This window comes from Oryx dammah, unplaced genomic scaffold, assembly GCF_014754425.2.
Source record: "Oryx dammah isolate SB20612 unplaced genomic scaffold, SCBI_Odam_1.1 HiC_scaffold_29, whole genome shotgun sequence".
Lineage (NCBI taxonomy): Eukaryota > Metazoa > Chordata > Mammalia > Artiodactyla > Bovidae > Oryx > Oryx dammah.
This window is the reverse complement of record NW_024070213.1, coordinates 19,613,685-19,641,284: the sequence shown is the minus strand read 5'-3', so window position 1 is coordinate 19,641,284 and position 27,600 is coordinate 19,613,685. Positions and strand designations below refer to the sequence as shown.

General features: G+C 36.5%; 1 protein-coding gene across 1 annotated transcript; it reads left to right on the top strand.

Moving 5' to 3' along the window:
* The first annotated feature begins 331 nt into the window (after positions 1-331).
* LOC120858829 (killer cell lectin-like receptor 6) lies at positions 332-13,064 on the top strand. The gene is made up of 9 exons (XM_040235169.1): positions 332-616; positions 1,004-1,120; positions 4,340-4,438; positions 5,290-5,409; positions 6,912-6,983; positions 7,120-7,271; positions 9,674-9,777; positions 12,656-12,818; positions 12,917-13,064. Exons 1-8 carry the CDS (start codon positions 583-585, stop codon positions 12,783-12,785), a joined length of 828 nt encoding a protein of 275 aa, XP_040091103.1. The 5' UTR covers positions 332-582; the 3' UTR covers positions 12,786-12,818; positions 12,917-13,064.
* Positions 13,065-27,600: the final 14,536 nt, after the last annotated feature.

The following is a 27,600-nucleotide window of genomic DNA, read 5'->3' as shown; positions in this document are numbered from 1 at the left end:
ATCTGTCACTATTTGGACATACAGGTTTTATTTTGTGATTTCCATCTTCAAGTGTCATTCTATATAGGCAGTCATTTAAATTTACCTTGGATGAACAGATGTCATTTCCAGTGTTATTCCTTTTTCTAATTGGTTTCTTTATATTTGTATCTTCCTTTACTTCATACTCAAGTTTCACGAAACATTTCACTCTAGAATACTCAGTTATATTATTTATGATAGTGGCTTTTCCTAATTAATTTCTGGAGTGATGGACTAGTAGCTAAATAAACCAGATGATACTTAAAGGCTTGTTGTATATAGTTTAGTTAAGTAGGGGTGGCTTTATTTCTGTATACCTATTAGAAAATATCCAGTTATAGATTCACATTTCCTCTGTGGGTTTTTTTTTTTTTTTTGCCAAATTTAGTTAGTTTCATACAGTTGTGTGAAATGTAAGTAGCTGTCCCACCTGAGGCTATGTGTGGTCTTCTCATCAACTCTAGGAAGAAAGTGGAAGAGATAACTCTTCATTCACCTGCCAACATCTTTGTAAGCTCTTCTTCACACTTGGGATAAATAAATAATCCAAAAGGCTCTAGAATGTCAGATGCTTCAGACTGTGAACAACCTCCAGGTATTTTTTCTTTTTAAATCTAAATGACCTATGCCATTTTAATGAAAATACAATTTTGGTTGTTTTTATTTGATATAATGCTACTTGTGATTATTCTAGGAGCATTATATTTGTAACATTTCCCAGATTACCTGAAAGAGTGCTTTTAAACATATTTTAAAAAATAATTATCTTATTTCTTGACTCGGTCCAAAGTGTAATTAATCAGCTTAAATACTTTTAGGAAAGATGGATGGGCTGTTGAGTGGAAATGTGATTTGAGTATCTGATTTTATTTCTATAATGTTTGTATTTCTAAGGATCTTTGGAAATAGTAGTGGTTCTCAAATTCTAATCTCATTTGTTTTACAAAGTTGTAAAGTTATGATATATTTTCTGTGTTAAAAGAAAATACAGAGCAGACAGAGACCATCCCTATTGTGGACTTGGAACCATCTCTCGCCCTTCCTCCTCCTCCTCCTGAGGATGAATGGGGCCCAATTCCTGAGCACACCAATGTTGACGGTAAAGTTTACTAGAGTTTACTCATTTATGGTCTCTCTTTGTTATCCTTAGGTACACCTTCCATTTTATGTTTCTCTAATTGTTACTATTTGGAAATTTTAAAATTTAGAAAAAATATAGAGATGAGAATGTTTAGAACATATATAGGAGTAAAACAAAAGCGTATTTTCTGACAGAGTTGTGAAGTGTTCATATATGAAGAAGCATAGTTAAAGACGGAAGAAGCCATGGTCCAAATTTAGAATTGTTTTCTTACATGAAACAGAGAACTTGATCAAGGTTTAAAACTCAGAAAATTTGTAAAAAAGACAAAGAAAGATAAAACCCTATTGTATGATGCCTCTTTTTGATCACAATTAACCAACATCATTTAATAGAGGAGAGTTTCTCAACCTCAGCTCTAAGGACATTTTGGGCTAGATGACTCTTGGTTATGGGGCATTGGTTAGTGATTGTAGGATGTTTAGCATCTTTTTGACATCTATGCACTAGGTGTCAGTACTACCTGACCCTCAGTTATCACATCAAGAATATCTCCAAATATTTAATATTGTCCTCTGGGGGTTAAACTTTCCTCTGGTTGATAACCACCAGGTTATATTATACAGAAAGTTAAAGAAATGATTTGGATATTAATTATAAAAATAACTATTCTTTTTTTATGGGAGCTTTTCATTTTGTTTCAAAAGTACAATTCTTTGTTTTTGAAGTACAAAAAAAAAATACTTTTTTTAACACTAGAGTTTATACATTTGCTTTGGAGGGAAATAAACTTACCAACAAAAGACTATTAACAATGATCTCTGAAAGTTTAATTTCTAGAATGTGGGGATGAAGCATATACTTTTGTGAAACTGAATAAATTATAGGTATTGTTTCATCTAAAACCAAATATTGTCCCTTTAAAACAGTCACTAAGATTTACTGTAATTCTTTATGAATGGGGCTTCCCAGGTGGTGCTAGTGGTAAAGAACCTGCTTGTCAGTGCAGGAGATGTAAGAGATTCAGGTACCCTGGGTCAGGAAGATTCCTTGGAGGAGGGATGATAACCCAGTCCAGTATTCTTCCCTGGAGAATCTCATGGACAGAGGAGCCTGATGGGCTACAGTCCATAGGGTTGCAAAGAGTCCGACATGACTGAAGTGACTTAGCACGCACACATCAAGGGAATTTACTACAGGTCACCAAGTTTAAAAAAAAGAGTTCTCTCTTAATAATAGCACCGATGTAATATCAATAAGCATTTCTCTATCTGATTGTATTAATGAGGGCAATGTAGTCTGAATTGAAAGTTTGTACCTAATATTTAAGGATAACTTTAATAATACCTGTATGTAAATTTTTTACCTGCACTGTAAGTCCCCAAAGATATACTCAGGTTTAATGATTCACTAGGAGAACTCACAGGACCCTATAGAGTTGTACTTGTTGCAGCTGAGATTTATGACAATGGAAGGATAACAAACATAATCAGCAAACGGAAAAGGTGCATGTAGTGAAGTGTGGGGGAGACCAGGCTCAACCTTCCTAGACCCCTCTCCCAGTAAAGTCACACAGGTCACAGGAACTCCCCCAGCAATCAGTTCAGTTCAGTTCAGTTCATTTGCTCAGTCGTGTCTGACTCTTTGCCACCCCATGAATCGCAGCATGCCAGGCCTCCCTGTTCATCACCATCTCCCGGAGTTCACTCAGACTCACATTCATCGAGTCCGTGATGCCATCCAGCCATCTCATCCTCTGTCATCCCCTTCTCCTCCCGTCCCCAATCCCTCCCAGCATCAGAGTCTTTTCCAATGAGTCAACTCTTCGCATGAGGTGGCCAAAGTACTGGAGTTTCAGCTTTAGCATCAGTCCTTCCAAAGAAATCGCAGGGTTGATCTCCTTCAGAATTGACTGGTTGGATCTCCTTGCAGTCCAAGGGACTCTCAAGAGTCTTCTCCAACACCACAGTTCAAAAGCATCAATTCTTCGGCACTCAGCCTTCTTCACAGTCCAACTCTCACATCCATACATGACCATAGGAAAAACCATAGCCTTGACTAGACGGACCTTAGTCGGCAAAGTAGTCTCTGCTTTTCAATATGCTATCTAGGTTGGTCATAACTTTCCTTCCAAAGAGTAAGCGTCTTTTAATTTCATGGCTGCAGTCACCATCTGCAGTGATTCTGGAGCCCCCCAAAATAAAGTCTGACACTGTTTCCACTGTTTCCCCATCTATTTCCCATGAAGTGATGGGAACGGATGCCATGATCTTTGTTTTCTGAATGTTGAGCTTTAGGCCAACTTTTTTGCTCTCCTCTTTCACTTTCATCAAGAGGCTTTTTAGCTCCTCTTCACTTTCTGCCATAAGGGTGGTGTCATCTGCATATCTGAGGTTACTGATATTTCTCCCACCAATCTTGATTCCAGCTTGTGTTTCTTCCAGTCCAGTGTTTCTCATGATGTCCTCTGCATATAAGTTAAATAAGCAGGGTGACAATATACAGCCTTGACGTACTCCTTTTCCTATTTGGAACCAGTCTGTTGTTCCATGTCCAGTTCTAACTATTGCTTCCTGACCTGCATACAGATTTCTCAAGAGGCAGGTTAGGTGGTCTGGTATTCCCATCTCTTTCACAATTTTCCACAGTTTCTTGTGATCCACACAGTCAAAGGCTTTGGCATAGTCAATAAAGCAGAAATAGATGTTTTTCTGGAACTCTCTTGCTTTTTCCATGATCCAGCGGATGTTGGCAATCAATGTGTCAAATGTTGAAACCAGGGAAACTCATTAGAGAATCAATTTTCAGAGTATTTATTAGGGGATTAATCCCATAGGTAGCATCTGGTTGGCATGTAACAAAATTCCAGACTTCCCAAAGAGAAGCAAAAGCTATATTGTTTGTACAAACAGAGAAGACAAGGTGAGCCATTCCTATCAATTAGTGGTTGTGGAAACTCTACTGAAATCTAGGTTTCCAGATCCCAGCCATGGCCAACCTTGTAAGCGGGCCTTTCAGGATAGAAACCAGGTCTGCTACATTAATTATTTTCTGTAAATCCTCTAAAATATTTTTTCCTCTCTTATTCAGCCTAATACTTTATAGTAATTCATATATTGGGTATTATTTTTCATAAAATATACAGCAGTTAAACAATAACATTAAAATAAGGATATTAATCTTTCAAATAACAGGAGCTTACTTTATCTCTGATTTTTCACTCACTCTGTTTCTTAGCTTCTCGTTTTTCCTTCTCTCTCTGTGGAATAATTCCTGTGATCCTGGGAATCTTCAGCCTGCTGCTTTTGTTGCTGTGTGGATTCTTTGGTTACCAGTGTAAGTCCAATTAATTGGAGAAAAAGAAATAATAGACTCTTTGTCAGATTATCCTGTTTCTTTAAATCATTTTAAGATAATAGTTTTTGGTAAATGTTTTATTGCCATACTGAATGGGGAACAGGAAAAAAATGATATAAAAATATTACACTTTTTATTTTATGAACAAATTTAACCTTGTGAGCTCTCAGTAATCATTTTTTTCCAAGGAGATTATATTATTGAAATTACTGCAGAAGATATTAATAGTAGTGATTGATTCTATATTATTTTGAAGATTACAACCTACTAAGATATCAAATTCAGTGAATGTGTAACGTCTTTACTCTGAAAATAAAAAGTAACTTCTTTTACTATTTCTTCATACTGCCCATTTCAGCAGCATCATAAATTAGATCAACAGAATATTCTAATTAGTATTAAAATTTTTCACAACTAGTTATTTAAGTATAGTGTTTTCACATTGACAACGTTAGTTTGAAATTCAGAATTTTAAGATTTGATTAGAAAGTGAAATTCTACACGTTACATCAAGTCATGATGCCAAAAGGTTTATTTGAGACTTGGCTTTTGTAGTTGTCATTTGTTTTAATCAGCTGAAGCATTGTTCTGTTAATATAACCATACATTCAATCTTACAAGGAATTAGGATGATATTTTAGATTTAGGTGTAGACTTTAAAAGTAACAGTGGATAAATAAAAACATATTTGGTTAAATATCTTATTATAGTTGTTAAAACATTTGTTGGGAACTTTATTAAGGATATGCTATAAAAATTAAGCTTCACAGTCTCTCTACCATTTCATAACTGAGCATGTGTTTTATACTTATCTGGAAATCTTGTTCTAGACTTTCAAAGTGTTCAGGAATCAGAGAGCAAGATGAAGAGCCTTAACCAATGGATTGAATCTTTTGAAAACAAAGAGGAAATATTTCTTCAGGTTCAAAAAGTTCTTGACCAAAATAAAGGTAATTTTAGAACTAGAACAAAGTATCTTTACAAAATGCTAGATTGTTTTTCTTGTTGCAGCCGTAAAATGATTGGTTATATAATAAAAAGGGCTTCCCTGCTGTCTCAGAGGTTAAAGCGTCTGCCTGCAATGTGGGAGACCTGGGTTCGATCCCTGGGTTGGGAAGATCCCCCGGAGAAGGAAATGACAACCCACTCCAGTATTCTTGCCTGGAGAATCCCATGGACAGAGGAGCCTGGTGGGCTACAGTCCACAGGGTCGCAGAGTCAGACACAACTGAGTGACTTCACTTCTTCACTTCATATAATAAAAAAGGAGTTTATACAGCAGCATGGTGGTTTTAATGGCTTCTTTTTTTTTTTTTTTTTAAATTCTTCATTGATCTTCTGAAACTGCAGGAGTCCCATATTTACCAAATATATCCTCTTGTATTAGTTGATTAACTTGTTCACTCAGTTAAGCATTCACATTTATTCAATGCACACCAGGCGCCAGCCACTTGGCTGGTGATCAGTGATAAATACAATATGAACCTTGCCCTTGGGAAGCTTAGAGAAAACATATAAATCAAACATAAACAAAAGTTTCAAAGTGTGCAGTAGAGGTATGTGCAAAATGTTCAGGGAGCATGAAAATGGAAGAATACAAATATCTGGAAATCAATGGCATTTTCATAGTTTGTAAGTGTCTCCTAAGGAGGGGGTGTTTATAATAATTATCATAAGGCTCCTTTTATGCTCATTAAATTTAAATATAAAAATAGTGTAGATGGTGATGAACAGGGAGGCCTGGTGTGCTGCGATTCATGGGGTCGCAGAGTCGGACATGACTGAGCGACTAAACTGAACTGAACTAAAGTATCTTACAAAGGCCTTGCATTAAAATGTTAGTTTTTTCCTTTGAGATATTGAACCTATATTGAATAATTAAATGAACAACCTGTGAGTCCATTAGTGATTCATTATGCTAAAAGCCCAGGTTCTTTTTTTATTGAAATGTGATTAATGCATAACTTTGTGTAATTTTTTAAATTTTTCATCAATATATTTTTACCTTTACTTTTATTTATTTATTTTTTACTTTAAAAGATGTATGGCAAAACTTTGTGTAATTTTGAGCTGTACAACATGTGGTTTTGAAACATTTGTATATCGCAATATGGTTACTATAATAGCATTCGCTTATGCCTTTATTATGACACAAGTTGTCACTTCGTTTTTTGTGTTGACAATAATTGAGATCTATTCCTTTAGCAATTTTGAACTTATAATACAATACTGCTGACTATAATCACTAAATTGTGCATTTTAAAAGGCTAATTTCTAAGCACCTGATTACTTCAGGCAGAGATGAAGCTAATTAAGTAGGGAAGGGAACTGAACTAAAAGTATTTGCACACTGTGCCTCTGGACCATTGTTATTGTTATGACTCTTGAAACAGTACAATATCAGATGAACTGTGTGGCCATCTCTAATGTTAAGTCTCGTTGTCTTATATAGAACTCCTAGAGAAGCTCCAAAACCAGAATGAGAATATAACTGAGGCTCTACAAGAACTAAATGCACAAGGAGGTAATTTGGAAGTGAGGCAATTCTGAGTTGACAATAATTTTTAATAACGACCTCATTCTTTTAAGCAGGGGAGTGTGAAGACATAAGGCCTTGTTTGGGAGGTTCTGTGGGCTCTGAGTTATATTTTCTTTCCTAGGAGACGGGTGTGGATCTCCTCTGAGTCACTGGGTGCAACACAGAGACCACTGCTACCACCAGACCGTGAAAACGGTTTCTTGGTCGGAGTGTTCAGAGCTTTGTGTCTCTTTGAATGCTACATTTTTAAAGACAGAAAGGAGTAGATTGATGGTGAGATTGCATTTCATTCTTTACTTCTGGGATAGAAATGTGTAGTAACCACCAGTGGAAGGGAGGGCTCACCGGCAGCTCTGAACTCAGGGTAAGGGGCGCTCTCCGGCTGCATTTCCACCCTTCCTTCCCTGGAGTGCTCCACCTTTCTTTCCTTACATACACACATGCATTCATTGCGGAAACGGCATTTGCTGTTCCCTCTTCCCTGGTGGCTCAGAGGGTAAAGAATCCGCCTGCAGTGCAAGAGACCTAGGTTCTATCCCTGGGTCAAGAAGATCCCCTAGAGAAGGGAATGGCAACCCACTCCAGTATTCTTGTCTGGAGAATTCCATGGACAGAGGAACCTGGTAGGTCACAGAGTCCTTGAGGTCGCAAAGAGTCCAACATGACTGAGCAACTAACACTTTCACTTCACTGCATGTAATATTCTTCTCTCTGGTACAACCATGGTGAACTACTTCATTTCTTTCAACTGTTTATACACTTGTCACCTTCTTAATGAGACCTGCCCTGACACCCCTACTTAAAATTGCAACCTGTGTATCAGTGCCCACCCCACTCCTCGACTACTCCACTTTGCTTATAGGCATTCTTACCCTGTTCTAATTTTTATAGCACTTGTCACCTTCTTGTATACCATATCATTTATATGTATGTTGTTAACTACAACCCCCCAAAGCAGGGATTTTTCTTATTTTTGTTCATTGATATATCTCAAGCTCTAAGAACAGGCACAGAGTTGAATAAATGGTTTAAAAAAAAGTGATTCATATATTGGTTTGGTGTCCTCTTCAATAGAAATTTTTCTGTTATATCATCACTTATTATTTGGATAAAAAAATAATATTAACCCTCAGATATGCAGATGACACCACCCTTATGGCAGAAAGTGAAGAGGAACTAAAAAGCCTCTTGATGAAAGTGAAAGAGAAGAGTGAAAAAGTTGGCTTAAAGCTCAACATTCAGAAAACTAAGATCATGGCAATCTGGTCCCATCACTTCATGGGAAATAGATGGGGAAACAGTGGAAACAGTGTCAGACTTTATTTTGGGGGGCTCCAGAATCACTGCAGATGGTGACTGCAGCCATGAGATTAAAAGACGCTTACTCCTTGGAAGGAAAGTTATGACCAACCTAGATAGCATATTGAAAAGCAGAGGTATTACTTTGCCAACAAAGTCTGTCTAGTCAAGGCTATGGTTTTTCCAGTAGTCATGTATGGATGTGAGAGTTGGACTGTGAAGAAAGCTGAGAGCTGAGGAATTGATGCTTTTGAAGTGTGGTGTTGGAGAAGACTCTTGAGAGTCCCTTGGACTGCAAGGAGATCCAACCAGTCCATCCTAAAGGAGATCAGTCCTAGGTGTTCATTGGAAGGACTGATGCTGAAGCTGAAACTCCAATACTTTGGCCACCTCATGCGAAGAGTTGATTCATTGGAAAAGACCCTGATGCTGGGAAGGTTTGGGGGCAGGAGGAGAAGGGGATGACAGAGGATGAGATGGTTGGATGGCATCAGCGACTCAATGGACATGGGTTTGGGTGGACTCTGGCAGTTGGTGATGGACAGGGAGGCCTGGCATGCTGTGATTCATGGGGTCACAAAGAGTCGGACACGACTGAGCGATTGAACTGAACTGAAAAGTATTGAAACACAAGCCAAAAATTATGAAGTAACTATATCACAAGGAGACAAGAAGTGAGAAAATAGAGCATGAGACTAAAAATTCTGGCTTTATAAAACAGGAAGTCATAGGACAAATTGCCTCTGGAGAAAGGCATTTAGTGAAAGAGGAATGGCTAAATATATATATATAATATATATATATTAAATATATATTAATATATATAGCCATCACTTGACTTCTAAAACCAAGTGCATGTATTTGTGCAATAAATTAAAAAAAAAACTGTGGAAGTTTAAAAAAGTAGATGAATTAAAATACAGTTAACATTGTGCCCTTTCTTTTTATAACTTAAATATTTCTAAAATACACTGAGGAAATAAAAACCCTTTTCATTACTGGGACTAAGCTAAAAAACAAAGGAAAAAAATGATTAGCTTTCTTTTTTTTTTTTTTTCTTCTTTGTGTTTAATTCCTGGCTTGAGAAAATGCACAGACACTGAAGAACTCAAATATTTTTTCAATGTTTCATTTATCAGTGGGCATATATATACTGCATTTTTAAAATGGCTATTTAGACACAAGATTTTTACATTCGTTTTTTATGATTCTTTAGACACAGGACAGGGAAGCCTGGCATGCTGCAGTCCATGGGGTCACAAAGAGTCGGACACAACTGAGTGACTGAACTGAACTGAACTGAGACACAAGTTCTGTGTTTTTATGTCTAGTGGACTTTTAGCATTAATAGCTTTGTGCATTCTGTTTCCATGCAGTGTATTCTGAAGTTACTTGCAGTAAAGCACACTTGGCTTGGCCTGTCTTATAAGGAAGAGGACAATGAATGGAAGTGGGAGGATGGTTCTCTTCCTTCTGGCCTGTAAGTTTCTGCTACATAATCCAATGTCTTATTCCTCTTCCAATGTCTGGCCTAAAGAGTTTTGAGGAAATAGAGATTATTAGGGACCAAATTTAGTCCTCTTCACTTCTTGCTTTTGTTATTTCATATTATATTGTCAGCAATTTTGTAAATCATTAAGTCATTTAGATATTTTATAATTAGTGTAAGTATATCCTTATTATTAGATGACCTGAATTATTACAATTTCAAATAAGAAATATAATTATGGGAAAGAATATCATAAGTATGAATCTGAGTACCTCTCTGGTATTTTTATTGGGAACAAGTATAGAATGGTCATTTCTCATCCAAATAATTTGGGCCTATTTTTTGGTTTTAAAGGCATATTTTTCAGTTATTCAGAAACACCGCATTAGACAAATATGTCAGGAAAAAATATTTCAAGCTCTTTCATCACCATGTGCCAATCTAAGAATAAGATTGATAATCTTGATAGCCAATTATTTTTACTTTGTTCCGTTAGGTTATATTATTGTGATGTTTAGTAAGGCTGTTTTTCTTCTGACTTATAATACCAATACCTTTGACAGTTTTATTCTGTTTATCTTTTTATTTCTTTTAAGATTTCTTGTATATTGTTTGTAACTTCTCTTGCAGGCACAGCTTTCCAGTTTTTTCCTTTAATAATTTGTTCTTTAAGTTTATTTGCTTTTATCACATGAACAGATGATTAACATTTAAATAAAATGAGATTGTTTATTCATTTGAAATTTATCTTAACACATAAAGGCGTGAAGGAGAAAGCTGAGGCATGTACATGTATATTCAAATGTAGACGTAATTATATCTGTCTCTCTATGTGTATTTCAATTAGGCAATCAATTGTCAGAGTACTGCTTAAATTATTCATTTTTTAATATAAATGTATTTATTTTAATTGGAGGTTAATTACTTTACAATATTGTATTGGTTTTGCCATACATCAACATGAATCCACCACAGGTATACACATGTTCCCCATCCTGAACCCCCCTCCCTCCTCCCTCCCCTTTATCACTGGTTTTAATATCATTTATCATATACTAAAATTTAATATTTAAATAATTTTAGTCATCATATATGTCCCTTAAATATTTCACAGTTTTTAATGAATATTTTGTATGTAAACATATGTGAATATTTTCCTGAAATTGCTGTACTAATGCATCAAATTTTTAATCTATTTTAATTTTTATGGTTGATCATTTTAATTATTGGAATTTTGTGAGTCGAAAGGTTCAGTCTACTTCAAACCTTGTACAATGTTTTGAACATAGAACATTCAATAGATATGTTGAATTAATAGATGAAATAACGTATGAACTATTTTGGCAATTTAATTTTCCAAACATAGCTCAGAATTTCTTTCTAGTTTCTTTGGTATTTTTAAAAGAATTGTACTATGCCTTTAGCAATTCAGTAAATAAGCTTTGCCTTTTTTTTCAGATAGTACTAAACAAACAGTTTTGGTCTAGAGTGGATGAAAAGTCATTTTATTGACATTGAACTAAAATATTATTTATAATCTAGATCTTTAGTAAAGGATTAAATTCAACCAGAATGTTTGGTAGCATCTGCCCACTAGCATTTCTGCCAGTGGTGATTTTATAAATTGAAGTAAGATGAATGTATCAGAGCAGAGGCAAGTGTCCCAGAATAATACATATACAGTTGATCCTTGAACAATATAGAGCATGGGTGGGGGTCAGGGGCACCAGCTCCTCCGTGTAGAAGAAAATCTGCTTAGAAGTTTTAATTGGCCCTTTGAAACTACATGTTAAACTAGCCATGGACCCTGTAATACTGTAGTATTTACTATTGAAAAAATCTTTACCTAGTAAAACTGAGTAGTTGAAATCCACGTTGTTCAAGGATCCGTACACACATACATGCACATGCTCTCTCTCACACACAAATACATATATATGTATATATATATATATATATATAGGAGGAGGAAATGGCAACCCACTCCAGTATTCTTGCCTGGAGAATCCTGTGGACAGAGGAGCCTGGTGGGCTGGTGTCTATGGGGTCGCACAGAGTCAGACAAGACTGAAGAGACTTAACTGCATGCATGCATAGTATATATATATACATATATATATTCTAAATTTTGTTAGTAATTCTGGCTCGCTTTTATATCTAACATATTTACAAGTAAAGGATTCCCATTCCAGCTGCAACTGTACATGCACCTGCTTTTTTGTAAATTAATTATTTTAATTGGAGGCTAATTACTTTACAATATTGTTGTTGTGCTGATCTACACTTAAACTTAATTCTGTATCCCAGATCATATGTCCTGTCTTTCCTGCTATTGCCATAATTTTCCCAGCTGGAGCAGTCTCTTCTTCTTCATACAGGTGTACCTTTTCCCACATATAAAATATTGGGTTGGCCAAAAGTTTGTTTGGATTTTTCCATAAACTGTTACAGAAAAAAAAAATGAACAAACATTTTGGACAATAATATAAAAGTGAAAGTTCTTCAGTCCTTTCTGACTCTTTGCAACCCCATGGACTGTCCATGGAATTCTCCAGGCCACAATACTGGAGTGGGTAACCTTTCCCTTCTTCAGGGGATCTTCCAGGCCCAGGAATCGAACCTGGGTCTCCCGCATTGCAGGCAGATTCTTTACCAACTGAGCTATCAGGGAAGCCAATACTTACCAATAATTAACACATTTTGTGAAACTTACTTATCATATGCCTATCTCTTTGTATATATACCAACGTATGAGTTCTTTGAAAAGAGGGAGAGTGAGTGCCTTTACTCTCCTGAATTCCCTACAGTGCCAGGTATAATAAATTTCACACGTCATGTTCTAAAGTAATGTTACTTTGTTTGAACACAGTGAGTGGCGTCTACCAAAGCCAAGTATGGATTTCCAGGGGAAATGTGTGTATGCAGGTGTGCACACTGTCAACATAGATAACTGCACCGTGTCTTCCTCATGCCTGTGTGAGAAGCCTGTCTGTGCTTAAAACTCAGAAGAAGGTTAAAAGAAAACTGAAGAGGTTTGCACATCTCAGTAACATTCCATATTCACAATCTGCCTGTCTTTATTCTACTGTCACTTTACATTATTCATAACTCTTTTTTTTTTTTTTGGCAGAAATTGATAAATGACTTCTTGAAAGAAGAATCCAGAGTCTAGAGTTAAAGCAAAAATATCAGAGTGGCACAGAAAGCACAGACACTCAGAACCTTTTGATTTTTTAAGAATTATACAAATGAATTAATAAACATATTTGTCATAAATACTTAGTCTTTAGGAGTCTTTTTATATTTAAAAATCTACTTATTTATTTTCAATTGTGACCTATGAAAATAAGCCTGTAAAACAAATATAGTGGGGAATATAAGTGATAAACGGTTTACAACATAGCATACAAAAATGTAAAAGATACAAAGAAATATGAATAATAATAATAAAAGACAGAAAAAAATTAAATTAATTAAAACAAATTGCTAAAGTTATCTGTTTCTCAAAACTGCTCGCAAAAGTCTTCCTAGCAGATTTTCAATATATCAGTTTCATTTAGCATCTTAAATTTCTTGCTTCTCATCTTAGTAGAAAAGTTAAACTTCCTGCCAAAGGCTATTTTTAAATAGAACTGGGGTCAGTTCTCCCCTAAACCCCACAGTTTCAAGTTGTTACGCCATTAATTCCTCCATCGCCTACATACAACCACTTCCACTTAAAGGGCATTACTTTCAACCCATAAATATACCCATACATCTCCATCTATTTGTTATATTCATATCTTCTAATCACTCCTTCTATAGGTTTCTTTTCACAGTAACTGTACTTGAGCAAAACTTCTACACTGATTATGTCCTTTTTCACTTCTCAATCATCTTAGAATGTCATTATTCATCTTCTCTTTTCTCCTCTTTATTGGTACTGCTTTTGTTTGACACTAATTATCTGTTATTCACTCATTCACCCACTTTGAATCTTTTTATGTGTCTCTTTTAGGCGGTAAGTTTAATTCATAAGTTCAATTTATTTCAAATTGTTATTTGTGAGATAAAATATTTTATTTCATGCTATTTGATCTATCAGTAGAATTTTACTGGGTACTTATTTCATTCTTCTTGACACTTTATCATCAGCAGCAGTATTGTGATCTTTAGATACAATATTGTTTTACTTTTAACAGCTTTTGTTCTTTCTTAGTTTTCTTCTTACTACTCTGGTCCCATGCACTTAGTCTTCTTTATGGGTTTTTCAATTGCTTCCTAATGTTGAAGCTTGAAGTTTATATCAAGGAATATTCATTTCATTCAGGATAACATATGATTTATTGTCACAGGTACGGTAGAGAGAGTTTTGCTGTAAGAGATAATAGACCAGAAATGTATGGCAAAACCAATACAGAATTGTAAAGTAAAATAAAAAATAAATTAATTAATTAAAAAAAAAAAAAACCAGCTTGAACATCAGGAAATTCACAAAAAAAAAAAAAAGAAAAGAAAAGAAAGTAAAGTCGCTCAGTCGTGTCTGAATCTTTGTGACCCCATTGATTGTAGCCTACTAGCTCCTCCACCCATGGGATTTTCCAGGCAAGGGTACTGGAGTGGGTTGCCATTTCCTTCTCCAGGGGATCTTTCCAATCCAGGGATCGAACCCAGGTCTCCCACATTGCAGGCAGACGCTTTACCGTCTGAGCCATCTGGACTCAAATACTTCTACTGCACTATCAGTATACCTAAGATTCTGCCAGTTATTCTATGAGTCTCAGTTTCCTAATTTACAAGATGGGGATAATAGCTGAAGCTCACAGTTGTTTGAGGATTAGGCAGGATCATCTGTTTGAGGCATTTAGGAGAAAGACAAGAATGTGTCCAGTAGATGTTAGCTATTATTTCAGATGAAAAGGAAAATCTGAAGTTTCTGATAAACTGTGAAACATTGTATGATTTAAAGGTATTTTTATTATAAATAATGATGGCAAATGTAGAAATTATGGAGGTTGAATGCATGCTCTTCATACACATCACATTAACTTTTTAACCTTTTTTAATTTACCTCCCTTTTTTTATCTTGCACTCCTTCAGTCAGTTCAGTTCAGTTCAGTCGCTCAGTCGTGTCCGACTCTTTGCGACCCCATGAATTGCAGCACGCCAGGCCCCCCTGTCCATCACCAACTCCTGGAGTTCACCCAGACTCATGCCCATTGAGTCAGTGATGCCATCCAGCCATCTCATCCTCTGTCGTCCCCTTCTCCTCCTGCCCCCAATCCCTCCCAGCATCAGGGTCTTTTCCAATGAGTCAACTCTTCGCATGAGGTGGCCAAAGTACTGGAGTTTCAGCTTTAGCATCATTCCTTCCAAAGAAATCCCAAGGCTGATCTCCTTCAGAATGGACTATGCCAAAGCCTTTGACTGTGTGGATCACAATCAACTGTGGAAGATTCTGAAAGAGATGGGAATACCAGACCCCCTGACCTGCCTCTTGAGAAATCTGTATGCAGGTCAGGAATCAACAGTTAGAACTGGACATGGAACAACAGACTGGTTCCAAATACGAAAAGGAGTATGACAAGGCTGTATATTGCACTCCTTCCTCTCCCCTTATTTCTTCATTAAATTACCTACACTCTTTTCTTTGTTTACTATCTTCCTTTCCTCTTACTTGTTATATTTCAGGTAGAGTTTATTAATTACAAGTGACAGAAACAGAATTTAACCTAGTGTGGGCAAAAAGGAAAAACTTTTGGAAATATACTTGCTTAACCCCTATCACTGAAGGAAGTTTGAATAAACAAACCATAAGAAAGGAGATGGAGTAGCTCGGCCACAGGGGAAGCGAGCTGGAACTTGAACTCTGATCCATTCCTTCTCTACGCTTGTCTCAGGGTGGGTTTAAAAAAAAAAATGTTTCATGAATGTAGATTTCTTCCATATAATAGAAAACATGGACAATATCTATTCTCAGGCTCCTATTTTATAGCTTCTATTATGAGTATTATGAGAGAGATTCTTCTCATTTAACTTCAGTAGAAAAAAAATAGTAAATAATGCACATTAAGGAAAAGCTAAGCCCAAAAAACACATCACCTTGGCCATTGGTCTATGTATTGGAGAGTGGGATGTTCTCAGGAGAAGAGGTGTATGCTGGCTGATAGTTGCAAGAAAGCTCCTATAATTATGCACTAATTTTTCCTGTACAAACAAAAGTTACCCCAAATTAAATATATTCATTAACAGTCTAGAGATTTTATGATAAAGTAATAATACTGAGCATGTATTTAAAATTTACTGTGTGTCAAGTGCTAAGTATTTACATGCATGAGTCAATTTTATTCTCAAGATAACCCTATGAAGTAGATTGCAATATTTTATAGAAAAGAAAAGTGGTTAACTTTCCAAGGTTTTAGAACAAGTTAGTAACAGAAGTAGAATTTTAATGCAGATAGGTTTTTTCTAATTTATTTTTAATTTTATTATTGGAGTATAACTGCTTTACAGTGTTGTGTTTCTGCTATACAGGAAAGTGAATCAGCTGTAGGTATACATATACACACATTAAAGATTGAAGGCAGGAGGAGAAGATGACGGCAGAAAATGAGACAGTTGGATGGATCACTGACTCAATGGATGTGAGTTTGAGTAAGCTCTGGGAGTTGGTGATGGACAGGGAGGTCTGGCATACTGCAGTCCACAGGGTCTCAAAGAGTTAGACATGACTGAGTGATTAAACTGACACACTTTGCCCCTAATCCCGCCTCTCTAGGTTACCACAGAGCACCGAGCTGAGCTCCCAAATACACACATCTTAATGCCACAACTCATGCCCTGAAACACGTAGCTACATATACCTTCTCATAGACCTACTCTAAGAAGCATTGGCAGAAGCATAGTCTACTGATAAATGGCAGGTGACATTATGCTGGCAACCTTAGAAAATCATGAATAATGATACTGTGTTCAGTAAAAATAGTGGGGAACTCAAAAGACTATATGGCCTTTGCAGTTTTGCAGTGTTAGAATAAGAACAAGTTCTCTGGGAAGTACACATAAGGGGTGCCACTCAAATTTAAGAATAAATCAGGAGAGGGATCCTAGTGGATTTTATATCTAGAAAAATATATCAATAAATCCCACAAATCTCATTTTTTTAAATATGTTATGTCAGGCTTCCAAAGAAATTGTGTCTGAGACAGTGATTATTGTGTCAAAGGGGCTCTTAATGGAAGAGAAAGAAAATAGTATTGAACAGAATGAGTTGTGATAAACCTACAACTGAGATAGGGTTCAGTTCAGTTCAGTTTGGTCGCTCAGCCATGTTTGATTCTTTGCGACCCCATGGACTGCAGCATACCAGGCCTCCCTGTCCAGGAACAGTTAATTTATTGCTCACCCCAAATCCCTTTTAGTCAGTGGACTTCTAAACCAATATGGTCACAGAAATGTCTTTATTTTTCTATGGTGTAGGTAACTCAAGATTTAAATAGTTTTAAGGCTTGGTATTGGTTAACACAAGCCATAAGACCAGTTCAAGCAGAAGGGAAAATAAACTACATGCTTTGATGAAGGTAAAGCATAGATACATAGCTCAGAACATATTAGAAAAGGAGAGATTTTTGTGGCTAACTTTGGAAACACAATGTGGGAAAGATGTGAACACAACTCACATCTTTCCCACATTCAAAATTTGCTCATCCTTAATTAGCCTCCAATTAAAATAAATAAATTTATATTTTAAAAAATGTGCTCATCTTGAAGTCTAGGATCTCATCAATTCAATAATGTCATGTTGTGAATAAGGATCATTGAGTTATGTTCACTGGGATCAGATTCACAGGTAGGTCCTTTCAGTGATCTGTATATTAAAAGCGAGTTTTCTGTTCCCCAACACTTAAGAAAAAAGGAGTGAAAAATTGTCTTCCACAAAACTCATCCCTGGTGCCAAAAAGGTTGAGGCCTGCTGCTTTATTTCTAGAATGGGTACTGTATACAATAAAATTCAGAGCATTCTTTACTTGTAACAAACACTATTTATTTGAAGAAAAAAATAGAAAGTAGTGAAAAGGAGGATAAATACTATATAATATTAGTTTACATAAATATTAGACATGTTAAAGGAGTTCACACTTTACTTGACCATTCTCGGGTGACTTTTGTTTTTAATAATTTTTTAAAGAATTGATGTACCCACTGAACACAAAACATTTTATACATAAATCCTAAATTTGAGGGATCTGTTGATTCATAACTTTAAAAAGCACAGAAGTGTTAATTTGTCATCCATTCACAGAAAAAATTGATTATCTAGATTTATTATCTTAATTGTTATATATTCTCGACAGTACATGTGAGAATTAGTGTTCTTTTAGGTTGGCGATAGTATCCATAAATGCATCATCAAAATACTACAGGACTGATGAGAAATTTGGTTATTTATCCCTACAACATGATAGAAGATTTTTTTATTGACTACAGATAAATATTTTTAAATGGACTTTTACAATCCATTTACAGAAAAATAAATCTTAGATAAAGCACCTGCTGTTATATTTCTAAGAAGATACAAACCAAACCACACAATTAAGAATTTTGCACTACAGATTTTTCTTACATCCTTAATTCAGAAGATGAATCTTTATTATCTTGATTTTTATTCAGAATAAATAGCTAGGTTGTGGTTCTTATCTTCATTTTATTAGCTTAAATTTTGTTTGAGTGCTGAACAGTATTTGTTTTAAAGAAAGAATGGCAAGTAATTTTAAAGAATTTGTGAGAGAAGTAAGATTTATATCATCCTGTTGTAGTGACAATGTTTTGAAAGATTTCAAGCTGTATATGCTCTGAAAATGACTTTAATCTGATATTGTTTTAATTTGCAGAGGAGAAATCCTCTACAGTGAAATTAGTAATTTTAGTCATATTAGTTTTGAGTGGTAATATTCAAGAAGCATCCATAGGGCAACAGTAAAGATGAGGGAAGGGTCACATTTCAAGTTTCTCATTCACTTGTTGTTGTTCCGTTGCTAAGTCATGTCCAACTCTTTGCAACCTGATAAACTAGGCTCCTCTGCCCTCCACTATCTCCCAGAGTTTGCTAAGATTCATGTCCACTGAGTTGGTGATGCTATCTAACCATATTGACCTTTATCGTCCCTTTCTCCTTTTGCTTTCAATCTTTCCCAGTGTCATACGAGTCGGCTCCTCACATCAGTTAGCCAAAATCACTGCAGATGGTGACTGCAGTCATGAAATTATAAGAGGAGAAGGGGACGATGGAGGATGAGATGGTGGAACTGAACTGAACTTAGGTGCTATGAGGAACTGAAATGAGAGGTGGTGTAACTCCTACACTCAGGAAACACTTACAAGTGAAATATGACCAATAGAATTAAATGCACATAAACTGGTAACAGAACACAGAAAGATGACTGTGTGTGAGAGGGTGAAGTGTGCAGCAGGCGACTCTGCTCACATCTGTAGCTGCACAGGAAGCTCTAGCTCGGCCGAGGCTGTGGTGGACACTGTGGCTTCCAGGAGAGATGTTACTAAGCCTGTGGTGACTCCACAACAAGAGTGGAGATGCTGAAACAATGTGGTTGAAACAATGACCTTTTCCCTGCAAACGTATTAACATTTCTTGACTACAGAAATAGTATTAAGTGGGCGAAATGAGGACATTTTCAGGGTAATAAAGTGGAAGAAGACACTAGCAGAGAAAGTGAGACTGGTCTCAAGATATTCAGAGACACGCTAGAAAAGAGGAAGACTACGCTGTCATACAGAGCAGCATACAAAACGTGTCCACTCATACACATGTGAAGGCAAATTTAAAGCATAGGGATCATGTTGATATGGTTTGTATTAAAATTCAGATACCTTCATATTAGAAGTAATATTAATACCCACAAGTTAATGGATTACATTTACTAGCACAGTAATACAAATATAAAACTTAGCGTTATGAAATGGAAATAAAAATAAGAATTTTGAATCTATTATTGCAAGTTAATGACTAAAAGGGTCTTTACAAATCTTGAAAAAAATTATATATCTTAATCCACTCAAGAATGGTTCTTTAAAGCCATTTAATTATTTAATTAACCAGTTAGTGGAGGTGATCAAATTCCAGCTGAGCTATTTTAAATCCTAAAAGATGATGCTGTGAAAGTGCTGCACTGAATATGCCAGCAAATTTGGAAAACTCAACAGTGGCAACAGGACTGGAAAAGGTCAGTTTTCATTCCAATCCCAAAGAAGGGCAATGTCAAAGAACGTTTAAACTACCCCACCATTCACTCATTGCACATGCTGACAAGGTAATACTCAAAATCCTTCAAGCTAAGTTTCAACAATATGTGAACCAAGAATTTCTATATGTACAAGTTGGATTTAGAAAAGGCAGAGGAATCAGGGGTCAAATTGCCAAGATCTGCTGTATCATAGAAAAAGCAAGAGAATTCCAGAAAAACATCTATTTCTGCTTCATTGACTATGCTAAAACCTTTGACTGTGTGGATTGCAACAAACTGTGGAAAATTCTTAAAGCGATGGGAATACCAGACAACCTTATCTGTCTTCTGGAAAACTTATATGCAGATGAAGAAGCAACAGTTAGAACTGGATGTGGAACAATGGACTGGTTCCAAATTGGGAAAGGAGTATGTCAAGGCTGTATGTTGTCACCCTACTTATTTCACTTATATGCAGAATACATCATGCGAAATGCCAGAATGGAGGAAATTCAAGTTGGAATCAAAATTGCTGGGAGAAATATAAATAACCTCAAATATGCAGATGATACCACCCTTATGGCAGAAAGTGAAAAGGAACCAAAGAGACTCTTGATGAAGGTGAAAGAGGAGAGAGAAAAAGCTGGTTTAAAACTCAACATTCAAAAAATGACGATCATGCCTTCCAGTCCCATCACTCCATAGCAAGTAGATGGGGAAACAATGGAATCACTGAAAGAGTTTATTTTCTTGGGTTCCAAAATCACTGCAGATGGTAACTACAGCCATGAAATTAAAAGATGGTTGCTCCTTGGAAAAAAGCTATGACAAACCTAGACAGCATACTAAAAAGCAGAGACATCACTTTGCCTACAAAGGTCCCTATAGTCAAAGCTATGGTTTTTCCAGTAGTCATATATGGATGTGAGAGTTGGACTGTAAAGAAGGCTGAGTGCTGAAGAATTTGTGCTTTCCAACTCTGGTGTGGGAGAAGACTCTTGAGAGTCCCTTGGAGTTCAAGGAGATCAAACCAGTCAATCCTAAAAGAAGTTAACCCTGAATAGTCATTGGAAGGACTATTGCTGCAGTTCCATGATTTGGCTTCCTAATGGGAAGAGCCATCTCTTTGGAAAAGACCCTGATACGGAGAAAGATTGAGAACAGGAGGTGAAGGGGGTGACAGAGGATGAAATGGTTCGATGACATCATCAACTCGATGGACATGAGTTTGAGCAAAAACTGGGAGATTGTGAAGGACAGGGAAGAACAGCCCCCTGGTGTGCTGTGGTCTACGGGGTTGCAAAGAGTCAAATAGGGCTGAGTAACTGAACATAAACACAAAATAATGTGTGTATAATAAGGTCTATTTGTACACACATTATAGATTTCACAGCCCCCCATTTCTTTTCTGGTTGAAAGTGATGTGTTTTAAAAATAATTTGTTAAACTGAGAGCATTGACATATACACTACCATGTATAAAATAGTTAGTTAGTGGGAAGTTGCTGTATAGCACAGGTAGCTCAGCTTGGTGCTCTGTGATGACTAAAGGGGTGGAATGGGGCTGGGTGTAAGGGAGTCTCCAGAGGGTGGGAATATATGTATACATATAGCTGATTCACTTCACTGTATAAGAGAAACTAATACAACATTCTAAAGCAATTATACTCCAATAAAAAAATAAAAAACATAAAAAGTGAAAACGATATGTCTTCTTGATTAACATTTCAATTATAGAACCAAAGAATTATATTTTACAAACTTGAAATTTACACACAAAGGTTAGATTTATAGGAGATTCATGTATAAAAAAGCTACTCACTCTACAAATATTTTGAATATTAGTATTTAATTCTGTTTTAAATGTTAAACTCTTTGTTTTGATTCCTATTTTTAGAAAATAGATTTGTAAAAATGTCTGCAACCTTAGGTAAGTGAAGGTCTTTGAGGTATGAAATCAACTACAGATTCACTGAGAAAGAAAGAGGAAATACAAGATTATATTCCTAAATATTCTGGCTGGCAAGTTTATAGAAATACGTATTTAAATTCTAGCTAAATTCCAGAAAAATCCCCCGATCTAAGGTTGTGGAGCTTGGCATTTCAGTCTTGGGAGTGTGTGAAATTAGAAAGTTTGGGAAAAGTTTAGAATGTTAAAAGGGTTAATAAATAATACAGTACAAAATATAAAAGAATGGATATATGCCATTTTAAGTTTGGAATAAAATTGGAAAATGTCCTTTCTCTCATAAACGGAGAGTAAACTTTTGCATATCTTGGAATTAGTCTGTTAGAACTGAGTAAAGTGGAAGATTTAATTAATGAAATATGTTCATTATAGCTATATTGTTATTTCAGTAGAAGAGAGTCTTATTACTGGGAAATTTATTACTTAGTGATTCCTACTGAAAGAAAATATTCATTATTAAAATACATTTTGTTACAGGACTGATAAATAAATATTATAAATAGTATATTAACCTAAATACTCAAATTGGATGTAGTTTTTGTTGAATTTTCTTTTTGCTATTTTCCCTCAAGAAATATTTCAAGGATTTTAGCAAGGTTAAAGTTGGGGGTATACAGTTGTCCCTCAGCATCCCTGGGAGATTGGTTTCAGGATGCCTCATGGATATCAAAATCTTTAGAATTTGCATATAATCTCAGTACATCCTCCATACTTTAAATCATTTCTAGATTACTTATGATACCTGATTCAAAGCAAATGTTGTACAAATAGCTTAAGTACAATAAAATCTATGTAAATTGTTGTCAGTGTGCAGCACATTCAAGGTTTGCTTTTTGGAACTTTCTGAAATTTTGCTTTTCAATACTTTCTACCAGTGGTTGGTTGAATTTATGGATGTGGAATTCATGGATGCAGAAGGCCACTTGAATATGAAAATTAATGTAAACATTGATCTATTTAGTCATTTTAATTTATATTGATGTATTGAGCAATGATTCTAAATTACAACCTAAGTTTCTGTTCTGAGGCAGACATGGGTAACAAGAAGAAACAGAGGTTTGTCTTTTGTATTTAAAAGCAGAGCTTTGGAATTGAAAAGATACTGTGAAAGTGCTACACTCAATATGTCAGCAAATTTGGAAAACTCAGCAGGGGCCATGGGACTGGAAAAGTCAGTTTTCATTCCAATCCCAAAGAAAGGAAATGCCCAAAAATGCTCAAACTACTACACAATTGCACTCATTTCACATGCTAGTAAAGTAATGCTCGAAATTCTCCAAGTCAGGCTTGAGCAATACGTGAACCGTGAACTTCCAGATGTTCAAGCTGGTTTTAGAAAAGGCAGAGGAACCAGAGATCAAATTGCCAACATCTGGTGAATCATCGAAAAAGCAAGAGAGTTCCAGAAAAACATCTATTTCTGCTTTATTGGCTATGCCAAAGCCTTTGACTGTGTGGATCACAATAAACTGGAAAATTCTGAAAGAGATGGGCATACCAGACCACCTGACCAGCAACAATCAGGAAGCAACAGTGGGAACTGGACATGGAACAACAGACTGATTCCAAATAGGAAAAGGAGTATGTCAAGGCTGTATATTGTCACCCTGCTTATTGAACTTATGTGCAGAGTACATCATGAGAAACACTGGGCTGGAGGAAGCACAAGCTGGAATCAAGATTCTTGGGAGAAATATCAATAACCTCAGATATGCTGATGACACCACCCTTACGGTAGAAAGTGAAGAAGAACTAAAGAGCCTCTTAATAAAAGTGAAAGAGGAGAGTGAAAAAGTTGGCTTAAAGCTCAACATTCAGAAAATTAAGATCATGGCATCTGGTCCCATCACTTCATGGGAAATAGATGGGGAAACACGGAAACAGTGAGAGACTTTATTTTGGGGGGCTCCAAAATCACTGCAGATGGTGATTGCAGCCATGAAATTAAAAGGCACTTACTCCTTGGAAGAAAAATTATGACCAACCTAGACAGCATATTAAAAAGCAGAGACATCAGTTTGCCAACAAAGGTCCATCTAATCAAGGCTATGGTTTTTCTAGTAGTCATGTATGGGTGTGAGAGTTGGACTATAAAAAAAGCTGAGCACTGAAGAATTGATGCTTTTGAACTGTGGTGTTGGAAAAGACTCTTGTGAGTCCCTTGGACTGCAAGGATACCCAACCAGTCCATCCTAAGGGAGATCAGTCCTGAGTGTTCATTGGAAGGTCTGATGTTGAATCTGAAACTCCAATACTTTGGCCACCAGATGTGAAGAGCTGACTCATTTGAAAAGACCCTGATAATGGGAAAGATTGAGGGCAGGAGAAGAAGGGGACGACAGAGGTTGAGGTGGTTGGATGGCATCACCGACTCAACGGACATGAGGTTGAGTAGGCTCTGGGAGTTGGTGTTACACAGGGAGGCCTGGTGTGCTGCAGCTCATAGGATCGCAAAGAGTCGGACACGACTGAGAGACCGAACTGAACTGAAAAGCCAATTCCATTTCTGCACAGCTGTCAGTTATATATTTAAAAGGCAAATCAGTCAATCTCATATTGTTATATAATCCAGTAAGCTTCCATTATCTATGAAGCGACAATAAGGTTGCTTACAGAGACACAAAACTCTTCCTCACTCCTGCCACCTTTTCAGTTTCATTGCCTCTCACCGCCCTCCTAATGCAATGCTTTCTGTTGCCACAAGGACTGCTTGTTCTCTCCATAACTTTGTTACCTTCTTAGTAATTCTTTAGGACTCCAATCAATTGCTACTTCTAAAAATCTGTTTTTCCTGTCCACACTACTTCAACCTGTACCAGGATTTGATTTTGTGTTTTTCTTTTCAAGCTGCACACTCGTATCACTGCCCCCTATTCAATTACCTATAATCATTTCTATAATTTTCTCAAATAGACTAAACACCTTGGTTTCAGTGACTGTCCATCTTCAGTGTGTAGCAGAGACCTAGTTACATTATACACTCAATAATTATTAGTTTGATGAATGAAATTAGTGGCTATCAAGCAATATACAGAGGATGAGAAGGTTGGATGGCATCACCAATACAATGGACATGAGTTTGAGCAAGCTCTGGGAGATGGTGAAGGACAGGGAACCTGGCATGCTGCAGTCCATGGGGTCGCAAAGAGTCAGACACAACTGAATGACTGAACAACAAACAGTATACATTCAGTTAAGTTTGAGTATTTTTACTTCTTGTACAAAACAGCCTGAAAATATCAGGATAGATTGTCTGTAAGTCAGGAAGAAAAATTTGGTATAAATTATAATATGTGCACCAATACATAATACACATAAAGTAAAATGTGTACCATATGTATCACAAGCCATGGGCACCATTAAAGATTCATTGTCAGAACTTAAATAAAAAGAGAGATAAATGTTGCTATTGAACCTCAGACAAATTAGGATAGGATGGAAATTTAAATGAAGGTGGTTTCTGATATGTATTCAAAGTATACATTACAAAGTCACCTTTTCAAATTTTCAAGTCCTAATTTAGGATCAAGGATTTATTACCCATCTGATTTTATGGACATGCTTCAAAAAGGATTCACTTCACTGATTGAATAATTTCTAAAGCAGCATGATTGAATTTATAATTATGGCATTAATCCAACAACTGAAGTAAAAGAGATGGGAAGACCCAGGAAATCTCAGGTAGGAAAAAAATATAAGGATGGAGAAGAGAAAAATTGAAAAAAATTATTGGAAAAGTCTCCTAAAAAGTCATCACCTGATTTTATTGAGTCTAAATCAGCACCTGGTCCGTGCTCTGCCTTCTGTTCTTCAATTTAGTGCTGTCCTTAAAGTCTCTTTTTTTTTTTCTTAGACTTGTTTTGATGCGGCCTTTTAAAAAGTCTTCCCCATGGCGGATTCATGTTGATGCATGGCAAAACCAATACAGTATTGCAAAGTAAAATTAAAAAAAGTCTTTATTGAATTGGTTACAATATTACTTCTGTTTTATGATTTTTCATTTTTTGGGCGCCAAGCAAAGCATGTGGGATCTTAGCTTGCTGACCAGGGATCAAACCTGAACGCCCTTCAGTGGAAGGAGTGTGTGTGTGTGTGTGTGTGTGTGTGTGTGTGTATGTGTGTGTGTGAAAGTCACTCAGTCATTTCTGACTCTTTGCGATCCCATCAACTGTAGCCCACCAGGCTCCTCTGTCCATGGAATTCTCCAGGCAAGAATACTAGAGTGGGTTGCCATGCCCTCCTCCAGGGGATCTTCCCAACCCAGGAATCGAACCTAGGTCTCCTGCATTGTAGGAGGCAGATTCTTTACAGACTGATCCACCAGGGAAGCAGTGGAAGGTGAAGTCTTACAAATTATCTTTTTTGACATTCAAATAAACTTGCTTTTAAAGGTCTGCAAACTCTTTTACTTTCTGAACCAAAACTAAATTTCAATATTTATTATCTACTTAAACCGTTTGCATGGACTGAACTCCCCTTCTTATTTAAATTTTACTGATGCCTTTCCATTTTGGGTTTTCTCTTAAGATCTCTGGCCACTGGCTTCTACCTGACTCAGCCCCCATTGATCCACTGAGGAAGAAAAGTGGACGAGGGAAGTGTAGCTTCTGCTACAGGAGAAAACGTGCCATCAAGCTCCTAGTCTTAGGCTCGGGCTCCTATGGTCTCCCCCTCCTCTGCCACCACCCCTGCCCCCTTACCCCACCTTCTCCCTCCTCATTCCACCCCAGTCCAAGCTCTTGCTTTCTTTCCTCACGGCTAGGGCTCATCATTTTAGATTGCTATTTCATATCTTTGGGGCTCTATTTCTGAAAACTGGAAATGAAAAATAGCAAGTATATGTTTTGCCTGCTCAGTTGTGTCCAACTGTTTGCCATCCCATGGATTGTAGCCCTCCAGGCTCCTCTGTTCATGGAATTTTCCAGGCGAGAATACTAGAGCTGGTGGCCATTTCCTTCTCCAGGGGATCTTCCCGACTCAGGGATCTCTTTATCTCTTGCATTGGCAGGGGGATTTTTACCACTGGCTCACTGGGGAAGCCCCACCCTTCACCACATAATTGGAAATTTGTAGTTTAAAAACTGAACTCGCATTGTATATGGTGGGAGAAACTTTTGATTAGCCATTTAATGAAGAAACATTATATTTTTATCAGACTTCACCACATGTTATATTTAAATTTATATGTGTTATATAATATGGATTTCCCAGGTGACTGAGAGGTAAAGAATTAGCCTGCAATGAATGCAGGAAACATGGGCTTGATCACCGGGTTAGGAAGATACCCTATGGAAGGAAATGGCAACCCACTGCAGTATCCTTTCCTGAAAATCCTATGGATAGGGGAGCTTGGTGAGCTACCGACGATGGGGTTGCAAAAAGAGTCAGACATGACTCAGCAACACAACAAAAATAACAATGTCATATACATAGGTTATTTTTTATATTTTAATAAAGTGTTACATATTTAAAATATTTTGTTTTTCCTTTTTTTTCTGGACAAATGCATTATCTAAAAAATTTGTCTTCAGTTTATTTTTTCTTGACCTTTCTCAAAGATTGAAAATGCATTTTATGTGTTTTATTCCCTTATGTGTGTGCAAGCTAAGTTGCTTCAGTCGTGTCT